The sequence below is a fragment of the Xiphias gladius genome, chromosome 14 (assembly GCF_016859285.1).
Source record: "Xiphias gladius isolate SHS-SW01 ecotype Sanya breed wild chromosome 14, ASM1685928v1, whole genome shotgun sequence".
Classification (NCBI taxonomy): Eukaryota; Metazoa; Chordata; class Actinopteri; order Istiophoriformes; family Xiphiidae; genus Xiphias; species Xiphias gladius.
The window spans coordinates 18697694-18717256 of record NC_053413.1 but is presented as its reverse complement, the minus strand read 5'-3'; the positions used below and the strand labels follow the sequence as shown (position 1 = coordinate 18717256).

The 19563-nt window shown below is 38.6% G+C and overlaps 1 protein-coding gene across 1 annotated transcript in view; it reads right to left on the bottom strand.

The window, feature by feature from the left end:
- Positions 1–19563, bottom strand: part of b4galt2 (UDP-Gal:betaGlcNAc beta 1,4- galactosyltransferase, polypeptide 2) — a 152408-nt gene that overhangs the window by 1667 nt on the left and 131178 nt on the right. Inside the window, exon 6 of the mRNA XM_040144001.1 lies at positions 11420–11524. Coding sequence (XP_039999935.1) covers positions 11420–11524 — 105 coding nt within the window. The remainder of the gene's footprint in view (positions 1–11419; positions 11525–19563) is intronic.

Sequence of the window (19563 nt, the reverse complement as noted above, 5' to 3'; positions counted from 1 at the left end):
TTCTCAAACATTTTGGCTTATGACGCCTTAAAACAAAACACTGTCTACTGCAAATGTTTGTCATCTGTTGTACATATATCTACCAGTTATGACCAGTTCAACTAAATATTTTTTTCCCTTGTTTTATTACGATAACTGTTTGAAGTAATAAAAACGTAAAAATATTCAATAATTTACAGGAAAAAAGCACAGATTAAAGGCAAAAAAAGCATAACTTTGTGTAGCCTAAATATGTTTTTTTTCCTTTTCTGCTTTCTTCCTTTATTAATTATCTTGTAACCCCTCAAATACTTTTGATAAACAATGTTCTGATTCCTCTTTTATCTAAAGTATTCTAATCTTTTCATTTATTTGCTGGTTTCCCTTTCTCAAAAGGACAAGAACCAATTGCAAAACACAGATCCCTACCACAGCTCAATACTGAACAAGTCCTCATATAAGATTATCAACGACCCCACACAGTTCCTTTATGACTACTTGGAGTTAAATGCCATGCAGGAATGCATTTTAGTTTGCCTGCATGTAAAACGAATAGAAGGAAGTTTGGTCTTATTTCAGGAGCCATTAGACTTGCAAACAGCCATGGCACAAGAAATGGTCAGTTTGCCTTTTGTACAGGCTGATAAACACACTTGTAATTTTGATCTCTACTCTTGCGGTGCTGGACTTTGTTGGCCAGCTATTGACTGGGCAATATTGTGGATCCTTCTGTGTTTGAACTCTTTCTTATGTTTGTATTTTTGATTGTTTTTATATGAGCAGTTGAGTTATTTGTGGTCTCGCTGCCTTGAATTGCCCCTTGAGGAACAAACAAAGTATCTTGAATTTAAATTTATTTGTGGCACCCACACGTGGGAAATGGAGTTCACAATCGTGGTGCCCAGGGTCCAACTACATAAAAGACTATTATAGTTAACAAACACAACACATCACAAAACATGAGAAAAAAATTAATACTGCCGCATGACAACCAGCCCAAACGTACAGCCAGAGTCATTAAGAACCATCTTCAGCAACAAGATGAACAAGGAGTCTTGCGACAGATGGCCTGGCCCCCACAGAGCCCTGATCTCAACATCACGGAGTCAGTCTGGGATTACATTGAGAGACAGAAGACAGCCTGAATCCACAGAATACTTACCTGCTGAGTGAGTGCTTTGAAAAACTGTGTGCAAGTGTACTGAGGAAAACTGGTGCTGTTTTTAACGGCAACAGTAGGTCACACCAAATACTGGTCTGATTTAGTTTTCTTTCTGTTTACTGCAATTGTTAACTCAGTTAACTCATTCAGTTCATTGATAAATAAAATAATCATCGCATTATTTTTGAAAGCATACTCACTTTACAATTAGTGCCTAAAACTTTGCAAAAACACTGTAAATAAAAGACTGTCATGGGAAACAAACACAACACATCACAAAGCCTGAGAATAAATGATTGCAGGAAACAACCGGGAAATTGAAATAATGTAAATACATACTGGAAATAAGAGAGGGAAAATGAGTGCACAAACATGGGATAAATCATTACATAGTGCTGTACCTACAACCATCAAACACATCAAAACCTGCATTTACAGCACAGATGCAGATCATCAAAATCCACACTAAACCCACAGGATGTAAAGAGAAACCGTCTCCTGGATTATTTAAAATTAAGTATACTGTATAGCAGTTTTTCTTTACAATGCTGATCTTGACCAACAGGAGGTGCTATGGCAATGCACTCAGTGACCAGTATTATCTATCATATCCGCCTTAATGTGTTTGAATTATGCTGGAGTATCCTTCCCCATTGGCTGTGCTTCAGCAGTTACATCAGAATCTGCTCTTACGTTGGAATCTGCTCTGGTTTTGGTATTAAAGATGGAAAAATAAATCACACAGTGTGTCAGAGAGTAACACACTGAACTGCTGCTGTGTCTCAGTTCAGTGTGTGATGCAACCTCTGGATTTAAAACGGATTCATAGCACAAAGCATCCCGTCACCCTTATAGTAGTAGCAGTCAGAATGGAAATGAGGCCACAGTGTGCAAGTGTCTAACAGCATGTTTACAGCACTCTTGTCTTAAAGTGCCTTTTTTGTCTGGGAACAAAGAAAGACCTGATGTGTGCAAACGCCCAGCTGTGGACATTCACTTTTCAAAAAGGCAGCAGTGACTGACTCCAACATCTTTCTAATTATATGCTTGGTCGTACAACTGGAGCTGACACTTAAGTCCGCGTGGACCACTGAGTCTACACATCCTTGTCAGAACTGACTAGTGAACATTTCTCTCCTTTTTCTGCATTGCCTTCTCCTTCCGTCACTCTCAAATCAAATGAAAAAAGGGCCTTACTGGCATGAATGGAAGCTGGAAAAATGTTGTTAAGCATCTTTCCCTTGAACAATAAGACATAAATAGAATTATGTCTCCTGACGTCTACCAAGGATTGATACTCCGATCTAAGAGGCGAGGAAATTAGTTTAAGAGAGAGAATGCAAAGAAAGGAAGGGAAAGAGAGGAGAAAAAGCGGTATGTTAAAACTGAAATGAGGGCTGGATGACAGGGGGGGGGAGGATAGCTGGACAGATATATTAAATATATATAAGAGAAAGAGAGTGACAGATGGGAGGAGCAAAATATACTGATATTAAAAATAAAGTGAATGAGAACTGAGGGAAAAATCTTTAGCTGAATCTATCAAACAGTGGAGATTATAAGCAATAAACTAATCCCCACATACACATAGAGTATCAAATGCTTGCACAGTCAATATGTATGCTATTGTATGTAAAGTATCATTTCCAAACCTATTAGTCTCGCTTATCCTACTTTTATTTAAGGGAGTTAGAGGGCAAGACAAAGACAGTCCTCCTTACATATTCATTAGTCTGATTTCCAGACTGAATCCTAACTGGGCTAAAGCTCTATTTTAATTCCACCCAGGGTCTCATAGGATAACATATCTGGTTTAGGATCTCAACAATAGCTTGTCAAGCCAATGATTGAGGGTTGTTTTGCTCTAGTGTCATATATTTTGAGTAGGCTCATTTGATACTGTTGTAGAAAAATGTCTCAGAGGATTATCATATATATTTTAGGGCAATATTAACCATAACTAAAAATATAGATTAGATGATGTTAATCTAGTGGCTTATCAGTAAGAAAACAGCATACTGTGAAACTCCAGTAAGAAAGTAAACTTGAAGCTATTGCTTTAAGGGATCCTAAATGAGACTGTAAGCTTTAAGTCATTTTCAATCTAAATGCAATTTTACAGGAGCCAGTCTCTCTCTCTCTCTCTCTCACACACACACACACACACACACACACACACACACACACACACACACACACACACACACACACACACACACACACACACACACACACACACACACACACACACACATCCACATCCACACAAACACACCCTGATTCTACATTGTCCCAAGATGATAACATATGAATGGAATATTGAACAGTATTACCTTGCAACTCATTCATCTGGAATGCACGAAGCTTTATTTGCGAGACAGAATGTGTGTATACGTGTGTGTGTGTGTGTGTGTGTGTGTTTGTGTGTGTGGTAACTGATACACGCGCCTGGTGATGAATGTGTCTCTTTCTTACTTTCACTAGCCCAATATCTCATTGGTATGCCTAAACAGCATCCGAAAGGGCTGAGAGAATGGACCCCTGTGTGAGAGAGTGTGTATGTTTGAGTGAACGTGTATGTATATATGTGTGTGTGTGTGTGTGTGTGTGTGTGTGTGTGTGTGTGTTTGTGTTTGTGTGTATGTGTGTATGTGAGAATGCAGGGTTGATAGTAAACATTCATCAAACAGTCGAGACAACGCTTCCCTTGGTAAACGCTGGACATTACACAGGTACTCCAAGAAACCTCTCCCAAAAGGCTCAATGATTAGTCTGAATCTAAACAGAAAGGCAACAGTGCACTTGAAGACAAAGAGTGGAAATAGAAGCTCAGTTTATCTGTGTAACTGAGTGACAGACCGCTGCGTGTACTGCCTGAGAATTAAGACAAATTGATGTTGTAGGTTGTTCCTGTAGATGTGAGGGTAATGATTAATGTTTCCAGGTTCATGATCATTTATAAAACTGGTTGATAGTACTGTAAGGTGAAACAGCAGGTTATGATTGGTCAGGGTCCAACATATAGCAATGTTTCTTGACCTAATGACAGACTCTATGATGGTCTAATCTTACACAGTGATCATCTCAAAAGAGGAAAATATTGTATAGTATTATCCCGGCAAAACACAGACCTTTATCTAGAGCTTCTCAGGGAAAAGATGGTGGTTGAAGTTGTTTTTCTTGTTGGAAATCCAACTTGTCAGAAATCTGGGAATTCTAATAAAAGCTCAAAAAGTGCTGAAGGAGGTCTTAGCGCCCTTTCTCGCTCACACCTCTCAGTTTATAGTTGAAATACAACTTTTAAATGTCTTTCTATTGATTTATGTTTTTGTAGCTACGCAAGTGGTGTGGTGTGCGATGGCAAGTATTGGTTGATCTGTCTGTGTGTCTGTTGGTCCATTACTCTGGTCCAGACTGAAATATCTTAACCACTGCAGTATTTGATGGATTTCCATGAAATTTTGTATAGACGTTCATGGTCCCCAGAGGATGAATCTGACTGACTTTGGCGATTCTCTGACTTTTCTTGTAGCAACACCACAAGGTTCACATTTGTGGGTTCAAGTAAAATATCTCAACAACTGTTAGGTTGATTGCCATGAAAACTTGTAGACATTCTCGCCCTCCAGAGGATGACATGTAATAACTTTGATGATCCCTTAACGTTTAATCTAGTGCTATCATCAAAATTTGAATTTGTCCAGTACTTTGGTTTAACAAATACCTGCAAAACCAATGACACTACCTTCATCCTCAGCTGTACTTTGTGTTTGTTGCTAATATGCTACGGCACTTAACTAAGATGATAAAAGTAGTAAATGTTAAGCCTGCTAAACATCAGCATGTTAGCACTGTTACTGTGAGCATGTTAGAATGTAGATGTTATATTGATTGGTGAGTTATGGCCCAGGTTCAAAAATCCCAGAGTTATCCTTTAACACACTCTTGCAGATAAATCAACTAGACTAGGTCAAAACCTAGTATGTGGCTGGATTGCGCTTCATCTGTTTCCTTCTCTCCTATTCTCTGTGCTCACAAATACAGTAATTTAATACAGCCGAATTCCCAATTATGCTGTTCTCATTTACAACACTTTCTATTTCTGTTGTTAGACAACAGAACAAGTATGAAATAGTGGCTGAAACACACCCCGTTAAGACTACATGTTAACCAGCAATCCCTTCCAAGGCATTTCCAAGCTGCTGCTCTGCACTGCTAAAGTCTTGATTTTATAATAGCGATGTTGTCTGAAAAAATAACCATGCACATGATTGTGCTGTTGCTTCGGCTATGTATACTTGTAAAATGATCTGTTAGTAGCTCATTCACATCTCTTTCAGCTCCTGTGCGGTTATTTCAACTGAGACACATTGAGAGGTGTGCCTGTGGAGGGAAAGCCAGACCTCGCGACTCTTCTATGGAAAGTTGCTAAAGTTTGTCCAAAAAGTCGCTACATTTGACGCTAGGTGCTTTTGTGAAGAAAAGCCACTAAAGGGGTGTAAATCTAGCAACAAAGGCGCTAAGTTGGCAACAGTGCCCTGTAAACAAGCCCCTGATGGTGCAATAGAAACTGTTTGCACCAATTCATTTTGAAATGGGAACGACCAATGGAGAAACTCCAACACTTGGCCGGCTCACCAAAGGTGTAACATTGCTAACTCAGTCACTCACTCAGTAACATACATTCACATTTATAAGGTTGGCCCCGCTGTTGCGGTCCAGCCAAAAAGCCCTCGGACACGCACTGAAACAACAGGAGATGAAAAAGGATTAATTAAATCTCAGGTCCGAAGAGAAATACAGTGAGAGTATCTGATTATTCTGAGCCCACTTGCTTTATTTACGTCTAAATCCCACTTATTTTCAAAATATCCTATAAGCCGAAATTTCCAAGACATTAAAATGAGTGTCCAGAAGGAGTGTAAAAAATGAAGTTTGTGCCAACTAATAGGCCTGCTATTTTCTTCCCCTCACTACAGTTATGAATAATGTATTGGCTCCAAATAAATAGCATCCCTGTTGGTGTCACCTCTTATTGAAGAAGTCTGGTCCATGGACCAGAGAGGGAGTGCAGAGCTTCGAGCGAAAGGAGGAGGAAAACAGGAATTCAATAGGCTATCAAGCAGGGACACACACGCGCTCACACACACACATACACACACAGACACACACACACACACACACGTTTGTACTTCCATCTTTGTGAGGACACTCATTGACATAATGCATTCCCTAGTCCCTTACCCTAACCTTAACCATCACAACTAAACGCCTAACCCCAACCCTAACCCTAACCTAAGTTCTAACCTAAACCCTAAACCCAAGTCTTAACCCTCACACAGCCATTTAGACCTGTGTGAGAAAGTTGGAACCGACAAAAATGTCCTCACTTTCCCAAAAGGTCCTACTCCAATGGTTTAAAACTCAAACTGGTCCTGACAATGTATGGCCATTAAAGGAAACATACACAAACGGACACACGCACGCATGCACTTGTGTCACATTAGCTGTGAGGAAATTTGTTGACATGATGCATTCCCTAGCCCCTTACCCTAACCTTAACCATTAAAAGTAAAAACCTAATGCCAACCCTAAACCTAATTCTAACCTGAACCCTAAAACATAGTCTTAACACTCAAACAGCTCTTTTAAGTTGTGAGGACCGGCCAAAATGTCCCTAAAATGCCAAAATGTCCCCGTGGGTTAGTGTGCATTCATGTTAAAGTCCCCAAAGGCGAGAGGAAGGACACACACACACACACACACACACACACACACACACACACACACACACACACACACACACACACACACACACACACACACACACACACACACACACACACACACACACAGTCTAGTGGCTGATTTATTGACTTTGATGAAGGCAACTAGACTAGTCTGACCTAACTGGCTCCCATCTCTACTGGTGTCATTTCAGCAGGCAATTACTGAGGGATCGTTGTAATCTTTCTCTCTCTCTATCTGACACACACACAGTCTCACACTTACAAAACAATGACGAATGATATATTTTGCTGGCCTGGTTATTTTAGACATCTTCACAGGTGAGTTACTGCTGCCGTTTTACTGCATAGATTGTTAGTTTTAAAGTTAAACCACTTCTAGATGGAAGTCTGATATCTCACTTGTTTCAGTAGGTGCTAGTTGCAGGTAGAAAAAAAAATGTCGGTGTAATTTCTTTTCAGTTGATGTCACAGTCTCAACTTCTGGCTAATTTGAAATCCCCCCAGACAGAGGTGGGTTTAATCTTTAACTGTTAGCATGGAGAAGTGAAAATTTGGCAGAAGAAGTTGCTAGCTACAGGATTTGTTAGCACTGCTAGCAAACTGCCTCAAACTGCCTGTGAAGGTGTTACATCATATCATAAACATAAAAAAACTATAACTTTCTTTCGAAAATGAAAACATCAGGATTCAGCTCTTTAAGTCATAAATGTACTTTAACTGTGAATTTAACCATTTAATACATTAAGTTTGTGCTTGTACACAGTAAGAAGTATAGTATTCGCTGAATTAACTTCTACAAGGGTTCACAGACAGATGAATGATTGTAAATACGAAGGTATATGCACCAATAAGTAATACAGTATTAAAGTAAGCCTTTAAAACTGATTTGGTTTTTTTTAAATCTGACACTGGGAGATGGTATAAAAAAAGTATTGAAGGTGTGGAATTGCTGTGATTTTATTTTGCCAGAATAAGTTTAAATTAAATTTTAATAAGTTTAAGTTTTATAAGACAAGAACACACACACAAAAAAAAAGGTTTTTAAATGTTTCCAAAGACTGTTTTAAGGAACAGAAATCCTTATAGAAATTGTTCTCACCCTCTTCAAGTTTGTACTGAACTTTGTTTAATGTTCATACAAAGTTGGAATATCTTATGAAACATACGTTGGTTTGGATGATCATGCTCAGAACTGGTTTCATGTAAATTTGTCTGATACAACACAGGCTTGTTTTTGTGGTCTCAAATCTCAATTTTAATAACCAAGGGGATACCACAGGGTTTTGTGCTTGGTAAATAACTATTTACAGTTGATGTAAAAGATACCATTTGTTCACCACAGACCTATAATATCAATTTTTAGGCAGATGATACAGTCTTGTATGCACATGGCCATTCTTCAAATCAAGCCATGTCTACATTACAGTCTGCCTTTAATGTTATTTTTACATCTCTGCAGAACCTAAATCTTTTAGTGAATGCTGATAAGACAAAATATGTTCCAGTTATTATGTGTTAAGAACCCATAATTTGATTTAAAAAATATACTCATCACTGCATACTATATGAAAAAAGTAGACTGGTCCTCATTAACAAAAAGGAGGGAACTATACACTTTTATTTTTGCAACTAGTAACACATCTCTTATCAGACCAGATCCCAGGACTGGCTAATTCTCCATACTGAACCGAACTTGGGATGACTGCTTTCCAGAACTTTGCACCATATAAATGCAATGATATACAAATTATATCAAAACCTGAAAGTCTCATCACATTGGATGAATGTGAACCTTTCATTTTGGACCTTTTTAGGGATGTCTGTGATTGTTTCTCATTGTTGCTCTGTTCTTATTTTCTCTGCTGAACTCAAATCTCTCTTGCAAAAGAGATCTTGATCTCAGTGACACTACCTCATTAATGATGTATCGGATGCAAGCTTCAGAGGCTATATTCAAAATTCAAATCAAGCATGTCACAATTTGTTTGGCTGGATGCACATTAACTGCAGCAAAAAAAAACAGTCACTCCTCTTTCACACATGACTCTTGTTGCCAGCAAATGTTAATCTTCTTATAAACCAATTTGGGAGCCACAACTAAACTAGACCTGACTGTGAACCATGAGGCAGCACAGTCCTGTCAAAGTGCTGACATAATAATGTCAAAGGAAATCAAACTAAAATAATATTGGAAGAGGGAACAGAGTTCACTATATTCATTCTGCCCCAGCTACAGCAGCTATCGATTTTTGTGTTGAGAGGCGTCACTGCCCAGCCTATCCAGGCATGAAAATGGGGGCTCTTAGAGGAGAATAAACAGTGATAATCCACGTTTAAGCAGCTTAATGTGAGGTGCTATACTCCTGGTGATTAATGTGTCTAGAAGGGCTCATCTGTGAATACTGGGTCTCATTCATCAAACCATAAAATAACACATTTATACAGGAAGCATTTTTACGCATTTGTCTAAAAAACAATTTAAAAGGGTGAAGCCAAAAGAGCAACATTTAAACCCCTGGGCTGTATTTCTGTAAAAACAATTTTTTTTTTATTGAAAATGTTTTGTACGCTACATTTTAAAATCTTCCAATCTTTTAGTGACCAGAAAGGCTAAGCCGTGGTCCTCAAAGGATTTTTTTTAATGTTTATTTTGCTTACTCATTCGATACTTGTATATATAAAGGCTCCGTCTTTATCTCGATCTGTAATGCATTTTGTAACTATGATTCGAAAAGTGCTATACAAATAAAGTTTATTTTATTTTTTATCTAATGTTGCAACTGTAGTTCAGTAGTTTCAGTATTTATGCAACTTGCATCTATTAGCAGAAACTTTATTTGAAGGACCAGAAATCTTTGAAATCAATATGTTATTTATTCAGCACATCCTCATGTTTTCATGCATTTCAATGGCTTCTTGGATTAGCCTTTTAACATCCTGTTATGAGTGACATGTTTTATCAGTTATAAGAAGAATGTCTCTGTCTGCAGGATGGTCTGCAATTCCTCAAGAATTAAAAAAATGTCTGACCTAAGCCCAGTTTTATTGCTTTTTTCTAGCATCATTCTCCCATTTTATTTGTCTAGGCTGTAGAAATACACAGCAGTAATAGTAGTAAGTGCTATTGTGGTGATGTGCATTCAAAGGTAAAGCTACAATAGAGGACACTGAGGTTATGGCATCATTAATTTTGATGGGAAATTTTGTGGTTTTAGCGCCTTTTGATGATTTATAACTTACATTGATAACTTACAAATGATGGCCAGTTTAGGGGCTAATTCCACTATTTTTATTTTTTCTTAAATTTGAACACTTTCAGGCAAACAAAAGTTAAACATAAAAGTATTTTTTTTTTTTTTTTCATCAGAACAAACAGATATTCCTGACACTTTGGAGTAATAGCATTTTCTTGTTTCTTTGTGTTTCCAAAATCCTTGCTATGGCCTTGCATGCTCACTATTTTCCATGTATCCTGGTTATTAGGTGCTAAAGTAAGTGTCAATGGAGAGAAGAAAACTGAAAAATACAAATAAAAATATTAAATATTATTAAAAATATTATCATATTATATTATTATTATTATTATCAGTGACCCTCACTAACACTAACACTTTTGCTAAGAATCGGTGTTATCATTCTTCAGGTATTTAAAGACTAACTTAATACCAGGCAAGTTTTAAACCTGTTTCACCTCTGACCACACCAAGCATCACTGATGGTCAGATGTGGTCAAAAGTGTGTTTTGCTGCACCTGTAACCACACCCAACAGTGATGTCACAGGGTCCTGGGGTCTTGGTGAGAAGTTAAACCACTGGAACTCAACAAAAGCAAGATTTCCAGGGGATTTGTGATATTGCAAGAGTTATTATTCAGTTAAACATTCTAATTCTCTCGTATATAAAAAAAAAATCTCTAAGCATTAACATCTGCACCCTCCACTCCTCAAACCCTGGCTGTTGACATAATGCTTTGACCAAAAAGTGGGCATACAGTATAAGCATAGAAATCCTGTCAGCTAATGAAGCAGTTTGCAAAATATGTCTATAATATTATATTTTTACACTTTTAAGATGTATTATAGGGAGGATTTTTCCTTTCGCTTGCAGTCTCTTATGAGGAGCTGCTCAGTTTGTACAGCAGGAGTTCTGTACAGCTCTCAGATGTGAGTGTGTACAAAGTCAGTGTGAAACAAGAAGAAGGGCAAAAAGGGAAAGACTTCTCATTTAACCATCTCTGGTTAAAGGTTAAGCTATCTTCAGCATGTAATTCCAGTCTCACTGCTGGCCTTATTGTCTGGTTTGCTCATGGTTCTGAGCAGTATTGCTTGTATATTGCTCTGTAGCTAACACTAATTAAAGGGGCATGTTATTGATAGTGTGTCCTTTGCAGCGCCACGTGATCATAATTGTCTAAAATGGAGATGAAAAAGTTTTACAGAAACGTCTGGACTGTGTAGCTGTGAAACAAAGGCAGTGCGATCGATCCAAATGTAAAGCTGGAGAACCAGTTTCGACAATGATGCAGTACCTCTGTGGATTGGGCTCGTTGTGTTTGTCTCTCTCGTGTTTAATCATTCTGTAGCGGCCAATGCGAACGTCTGGCCTGGACACCTTCATCCCGTTCAGAGTGATCCTGGAACACACAGAGATACGATATCTATTATAGAGAGAAAGGGAAACAAACACAAAAACAAAGAGGGCAACGACAAAGAAAAGAGGTAGACTATAAGAGAAAAAAAACAAACTGAGAACACCTCGAGGTTTCATGGAAAATGCAGTAGAAATGCTGCACTTCAGTTATTTTATTAAATTAACTGATTAATCCTTGAGTGTATCAGATGTCATGAAAAGTTCAACTAATAAATATTTTCATTATCTAGGCTTATCAGGCTTATTATTCTATTAATGTGATGTTTTTTTCTTTGGTCGATAAAATGCCAGAAAATAGTAAAAATTGCCTGTTAGAATTATCTAAAGCCAAAGCTAATGTCTTCAAATACATTGCTTTGTCAAACCAACAGCCCAAAACCCAGTTTATGGTCATATAATAAAAGACAAAGCAGCAAATTCTCACAACTTCGAAACTAGAATCAGAGAATTTTATGCAGTTTTGCTAAAAAAATGACTTGAATGATTAATAGATTATCCAAATAGTTGCTGATCAATATTCTGTCAGTCGACTCAATTAATCCACTAACAGTTTCAGTTCCAAAGGTGACGTTTTCAATTTGACTGTTTTGTTCAACCAATCGTCCAAAAGCTATCAAAGGATATTAATTTACAATCATATAAAACAGAGAATGGTACTAAATCCTCACATATGAGAAACTTGAAACAGCAAATGTGTGGGTAGTTTTGCTTGACCTTTAATGATTAAACAATTACCAAAAAAAAAAAAAAAATTAAATTAGATTTGATTAAATTTAATTGAATTTTGAGTTCCCCAACTGACTAATCATTTCAGCACAGAAAAGCACCAACAGAATATCAAGAGACAAAGAAGATGAGATTAAGGTTAAATATTCACTACACTCAAGTCTAAACAAGTGCACTTAGCTTTAAGTGGCAATCTTCCAAAGTGACAGACTCTTTAGTAAAAAACTTCCCTGCTGTGTTTCCACGGACAGTGTTTGCTTATGGCAGCTGATGGAAAAAAACTTCATGGTAATCACAGAACTGCGGCAATAAAACTATAGATGACTGCCAGAACAGATATCCACTTAATTTGTTGAACCCAGACTGCTTGAAGCCTCTTATTAGCTGAACTTTGGAACATATTTTTGCAAGGAACAAGGACAATGGATTTTGCCGTCCATCTTTTAGAGCTTTCACACCAAAAGTTAGATTCTGCACAAACCAGAGTTATTATTTCCCACGAAGATAAAAGGCCACAGTCACTCAGTCAGCTGTGGGACGCATAGCAATGAGCACTAAACTGATTTCCAGGTTCAACTAATCAACCTTTGACCCCAAACATGCTGACCTCCACTGTGTGCACCCTGTAGAGAAAATGGTTTGTTTCTCTAATGTCCCAAAGTTATGTAATTCTACCCTCCAGTTCTACTGGGATCCGAGGGAAAAATATTAAGCACTGCAGAGAAAACAAATCAGAAAGGACGAGGATACGAGGTTAGTAAATTAATGTTGTGATTGTTTATACTCTGTAGTAGTCGGTGGCATCCTAATTAGCTGCTTTGTAGGATTACATGCTGCTCTTCATTTTGCACTCTACCTTGCAGAAACGATTGGCTTTTGCGCTATTGGTCTGAAACCGCCATTTTACAGTGTATTAGCACTGGGAGAGGATAACGTCACAGCTAATACAGACCGGAGGAATGATTACAGCAAACATAACTCTTTCAATGTGCATATGTGAATACTGTTTGAACATGGACATATTACAGTAAAATATATCCATACCCACCCCTTAGTCGCTAAACTAAGAAGACCAAGCAGAGATCCCCTAGCTCTTACCGAAAAAACCTAAAAAGAAAGGACAGCTCTGGCCAGATACTTTTATAACTCTCGTAGAAACAACTTTGACAGCTGTGAATTGTATGGACACCAGCTGGGAAAAAAGACTAGAATTTACAGTGTGTTTCAGTTAAAAGAAAACATGAGATCAGAGTGGTTACGTTGTATTACCGCTAAGATCCAATACAAGGGCAAATCTGCGCAGAGATTTATATCAAATGCAATAACAAATGGAGTGTAGGCAACACAAACAACAGGTTTGTTCCATATAAAGCCTGGCTCAAGCCCAGAGGTTGACAGAGACATTGATATTCATACCTGCAATCATAAAGGATCGTGTATGTGTGTACTGAATGAGCAATTACTATTTGCTGCGACGCTGTGATTCGTGCAATCTCTCTGTCTTAAAATGCATTCATGCCTGATATTGCTCCTGAACCACTTCTCGTCTACTCACACTCCAAATTCCTCCTCTTATCTCATAACTCCTCACCCTCCTCTGCCTTCTTTTCCTTCCTCTCTTCTTTTCACATCTTCCTGTCCCCTTATTCCTACTTACCCATTTCTTGTTTATTCATTTCCTTCTCTCTCTCTTCTTTTATTCCCCCTCTTTTCCCCCTTCTCTCTCCCACTTTCCTTTCATCTCTCTTTTCCAGCTAATGGATTTTGGGTTTTTGAAGGCTGATAACATACATTTGTACAGTATATTGAAGGTTAATAGCCAGTGCTTTGTGCTGACGTAACATGACAAGTTTTCGGCTTTTATGTTTTTTTTCTTCACATGGTGAAAAGCCTCTGCATTTGAAAATCATAATAATTATTTACGAAGTTTTAAATTATTAAATTATTTTATTATTTTAGCATGCAAGGCGGGGTGAATTCAGTCACGGAAAAGAAATATTACTAAACAGTTAAATTTAACTCAGTTCAATTCATAACTATAATGAGGAGAAAATATAAGTTTTGTGATTCATTTTTATGTAGCTGTCGTCAAGGAGCAACTTCTTTGGTCTTCTTTTCAGGATTTAAAGTAAAGTTCAATTTTTTGGGGGGAACTCGCTTGCTTGTTTTCTTTCTAATAATTAGGTGAGAAGATTGATATCAGTTTCATGCCTGTCCGTTAATTTGGAGCTGGAGTCAGGATGTGTTCAGCTTAGCTTAGCATAAAAACTGGAAAGAGGGTGAAACAGCCAGTGACCCTGTTGCCAGTAATAATGTAGTGCACCATATGAGATACGACATGTTTCAGAGGCGAGGTTTTAGACGTGCGGTAGGTTTATTATCGAACTTTGGACATAGCCAACTATGCTAGCTGTTTCCTACTGCCCCATAGCATGCTAAACTGGGCTGTATAGATGTATTGGTCCAACTCTTCCTCTGCACTGTCCTTTTTTTAATCAATTCTCCTCTTTGGCTTTTCATATATCCTCCTTCCCTCTCTACCCATCTCCGAGCATCTTCTTTCGGTCCTCTTTTCTGCTCTTTTCACCTCTTGACACCCACTACATACTTTTCTCTTCACGACTTGCTTATTTCACCTTCCTTCTCCTCCTCTCCTCCTCTTACCTCTCCTCTCCTCTCATCTTCTTTACAGACAGGCAGAATGTAAATATCCCAGGATGTAGCCTTGTGCCATCAAAAGCACAGCATCCCACGAGAGAGGCAAAACCCAAACTCGCCCATAAATAAATTCACTGAAAAACTATATAACAAACCTTTGCCTCTTTTTCTTTCTTACTCTCTCTCTCAAGTCTCAGTTACTTTGCTGACTTGGCACACATGCATAGATGACTGCCTTTGTCTGTGTATGTCTGTGCGTACACATGTAAGTGTGCATGCATTTGCATAATTTAGAGATGTAATATAGTGCAAATAATGTGAGAGGGAGAATGGGCAAGACAGCCCCTCTCCTTCTCTTTCTCAGCATTTCAGTGAGCTTAGTTATACATTATGCACAGTTCACACGGAAACATGACTTCAAATGAATGATAATGTTGCTCTGTGTCCGCTGACCGGCCCAAACAAATAAATTAATGCAGGTTTAAACCATTACGCCCAATACATTTTTTAAAAGCAAACAAGTCATATGAAGTGCCAACATTTTTGCACGTGCACCAACCAAGCAGGTTTCATGGGGATGAATGAGCCACCATGTTTGAATGACTTCTTTAACATCTATTTTTAATATCTATTTTTTTTAATGCATCAGCGATCACAAAAAGTCAAATATTGCTACTGGATTTACTTGAACTGTAACTTAATTCAAAGCACAGATGAGTGTCTAGGTGACTCAGACTGCTGACACAAACATGCAGAGGAAGGAATAGAAGGAAAGAACCAAATTCCTCATTAGTTTTTTGTGCTGAAAGGATTAGAAGCACTTTCGACTCTTTGTGCTCAGTTTTTGGTGTGGGAAATATTAAAGCTCTGGAGGCGATGGTCGACTAGACTGTAACATCTTCTAGCATCTCCAGTGTTGCCAAATGTTTGCAATCAAACAAATAATCCTCAGAGAAAATGGAAGCAGTTTTCTGGCTTCTCAAACATAAGTTGATCAGTGTGTTTGCTTGTGTAAAATATCATCAATGCTTCTTTGAAATCTGTATCTTTTGCTACATTCTTGTATCTCTATCTGATAACTTCTCAGCAGGCTTTCAAAACCCCCTTTAAAAATGTCTCATAAAGCGCTAACCGAGGGTGGGTTGGGTCTCCACTGTCGCATCTATGAATATGAAGCTTTGCATGATGATTAAATACTGGTCCGAGATGCTTGTTCCACAAAAGTACACGCACACACAGAAGTGTTAGCTGTGCCGCTCCCTCATTCTTAGTGTTTCTGCTGTTTGCTCCTCTCCCTCCTATTTCCTGTTGGTCCCATGTTGGGCTCTACTCTGTTTGTGTGTGGCTGTGTGTGGCTGTGTGTGTGTGTGTGTGTGTGTGTGTGTGTGTGTGTGTGTGTGTGTGCGTGTGTGTGCGTGTGTGTGCGTCTGTGTATTGAGCTGGGTCTGGAGATCCATTCTCTCCTGCCGCCAAATCACCTGCGCATCTGTTACTCATCTACTCATAAAACACCATCAGGAGTCATACCATGGCTCCACACTCACACAGTCTTCGCCAGATCGTCCAGTTCGCCAACGCGGTACTAACGCAAATTACTGCTCTTGTTAGTTTATCTCTCGTGTTTGCCTGAACCAAGTTAACTGTGTGTACGTCTGTTCCTCAGGTTCATCATCTTCTGCCGTTCCAGTTTGCCTGCCTTGCCCAGTTCCTCATCTGTCTGCCGTTCCAGCTGACTGCCAAGCTTCAACTGCCTGCTCTGCTCCCCTGTTTACTCTGGCTCCACCTCACTATACCCAAACCACTTCAAGTCTACGATAAACTGCTTTTGAACTCTTGAAAGTCTCTTGTCTGAGTTCTGAGTTCAAAATGTACTAAACTTGACAAAATTATGCTAAGTGTTATGTAGCGTTTGTGTAGTATCAGAGGGACAGTGTGTTGCCGCAAAAACAATGTCTGAGAGAAACATCCACCTCAGCTGTGACCTTATAGGGTTTTGTGTTTATGTGTGGATGCGTATGTGTGTTGTAATGTGCTGTGTAGTAACTATTCAACTAGCTTCTCTTCATTCTTATAGACAGCAGAGAATTGTGTCCTTGAGCAAAACAAAACTTTTGCTGGAGCACAAACACACACACACACACACACACACACACACACACACACACACACACACACACACACACACACACACACACACACACACACACACACACACACACACACACACACTCTGACAACACATCGGTACAGTCATTATTTTTCACTACTCTGACAGTAGTAGGCAGTAACATAGCATGACAGCGTAGTGTGAATATTATGTAATGGATGGGACACTGAGGACACAGCAGAGTTGCAGGATGGAATTCTTCAGCGTCCCCTGTGTGATGTATATAATCCGGAGCTTACGCATTCGACAGCCACCTCCACAAAAACGCAGCAAGTGGGTGGCTGCTGCAAAATTACCCACTATGGGGGTCCTTTAAATACTTCTTTGGGGAGTCAAGTGAAAACGACTGGGAGCTGTGATGGAGAGACAGAAGGAGACCGCTGTGAAGAAGACCGGGTCAGTGTCGCAAAGTTCCACCATGATAAGAGTGAAGTAACAGCCTCTGACTTCATATATTTATAAAAAAATCACAATTTCAACTGTTGTCACTGGTGTTTACACAGTCCACCAACCTTTATTAATATGGAAACAGGCATTCGAAGTCTGACAGTAACATATATTACAAATTAAGAAAACTGGATCATATGAACACAAAATCGATAAAATCTTTTTGCAAAGCAGATGAAAGTGTCAAAACATACCATTCAACTGTGAACGTTACTCAGCCTACCCTCATTAATATAAATGTGGTGGACGAAGTGATTGAAACAATTCAATTGAATCAACACCTCTCTAAAACAGTTTAAACAAAAACTGAACATCATAACCTTCATCAAGGAAGGACTAATTGCAGGACTGTTGCCTTAGACTGCATCATTTTTAGTTATGTGTATTTAATAAACTGGCAACTGATTGTATCTATCTATATAGTAGTTTTTTAGTTCTGGATTCAAAGTATTTACCAATACACAAGAGATTTACAGGAAACAGTGCAGCATGTAATCTAGTGTTACTGCTGCTTCTTCACAGCATTTGACATTGAATGCCTTTTACTGTGAAGCAGTCACAGGGAGTGCTGTGTCTTTGTCAGGACTGAAATCTTAAGAGTAAAATTTTAAATAAGGCAATTTTATCCAGGCTCCATATAAATGCAGCTACAGTTGGAATCCCGGAGTTAATCGATTAAGTATTAAAGCGTATTTAACTAACGGAAACACCTTGTCCATTTGAAAAGTTCCTAATTTTGTTAATTAGAGTGGACTGTCCAGCACCTCTCTCTCCTTGGAAAAAAATCTGCCTGCTAATATGATCTACCATGAAAAGTTTCATTTGCAGCCTAAGACAGAGGAGGACTGTGTGTGTGTGAGATTGTGTGTGTCTGTGCGTGTCTGCGTGTGCGCGTTTAAGGACATCATTATCACAGCAGTCTGGACAGTGGTCTGGACACACACACACATGGACCTGTTTGACTGGATTAATCAAGAATTTCTCCAGCTCTCCTGTCTTATTCCCACCAGTGGAGTTAATTGCATTAGAGCAATGGAGTGGAGGAGAATTGGGAGCTAAGTCCGATATCCTGCCTCAGTTCCCTCCTCCTGCAGACACGAAATGGGAGGAGGAGGAGGAAGTGGAGGAGGAGGAGGAGGCGTAGGTGGTGGTGGTGATTGTGGTGGTGGTGTGTGGAGGGTTGGAAGATGCTAAGTAGGAAGTAAAGTAATAGAAAAGTGAGGAACACATCTGGGTGCTAGAAGAGTGCTGTCTTTTTCCTACATAAACTGAAAGATTGCACACTTTTTAAACAGGGTTGTTTAATGACATTGTAGCCCATCAAAATCACTGAAATAAATGAATCTTGTGTCTGAGATGTGAGAAGGGATGTGAGGTGGAAACTGTGACCTCCAAATCAGCCGATCTGAAAGCTAATAATCAATTCAATGTAATATCAAAAATATTTTAAAAGGGAGTATAAACTTAAGACCTAATTTTATGTTCTCTTAAAAGACTAAAGGGTAATGCTTTATTTTATGGTTCCTGTAATTCCAGCCAATTACCTATTTCCTGGAAACTTTCCTCATGATTTCCTAAAAATTAGCTGGCATATAGCTGTAAATTACAAGGATATTTCGGAGAAAGGTCAACGCAATTTGGTACAAATTATAAGGGAAATGGAAGAAGAAAATAGGAAATTATGGAATTATGTTTATGTAACAATTCATAAAGAGTTGGCAATATCCATCAGTTTCCTATAGAGACAAACAAAAATAGCCCACAACAAATAAATCTGTGAAGTTAGGGGCTTTATACCCAAAACAATGACCTGAAAGACAGAGGGGAACAGCAGAGTTGTGTGGATTTGTCACTACAATCAACATCTTTTATCTTACACTTAGTAATTTGATCCAAAGTGATTATTTATTACAAGTTAAAATAAGCCTCCATTTTGGTCAGTTTGTCCTCCACTGCTTGACTACATGTAGATTTCCCATACCAGCAGCTAATGACTGTGCATGTTCTGTCGGACCATGCCTTCC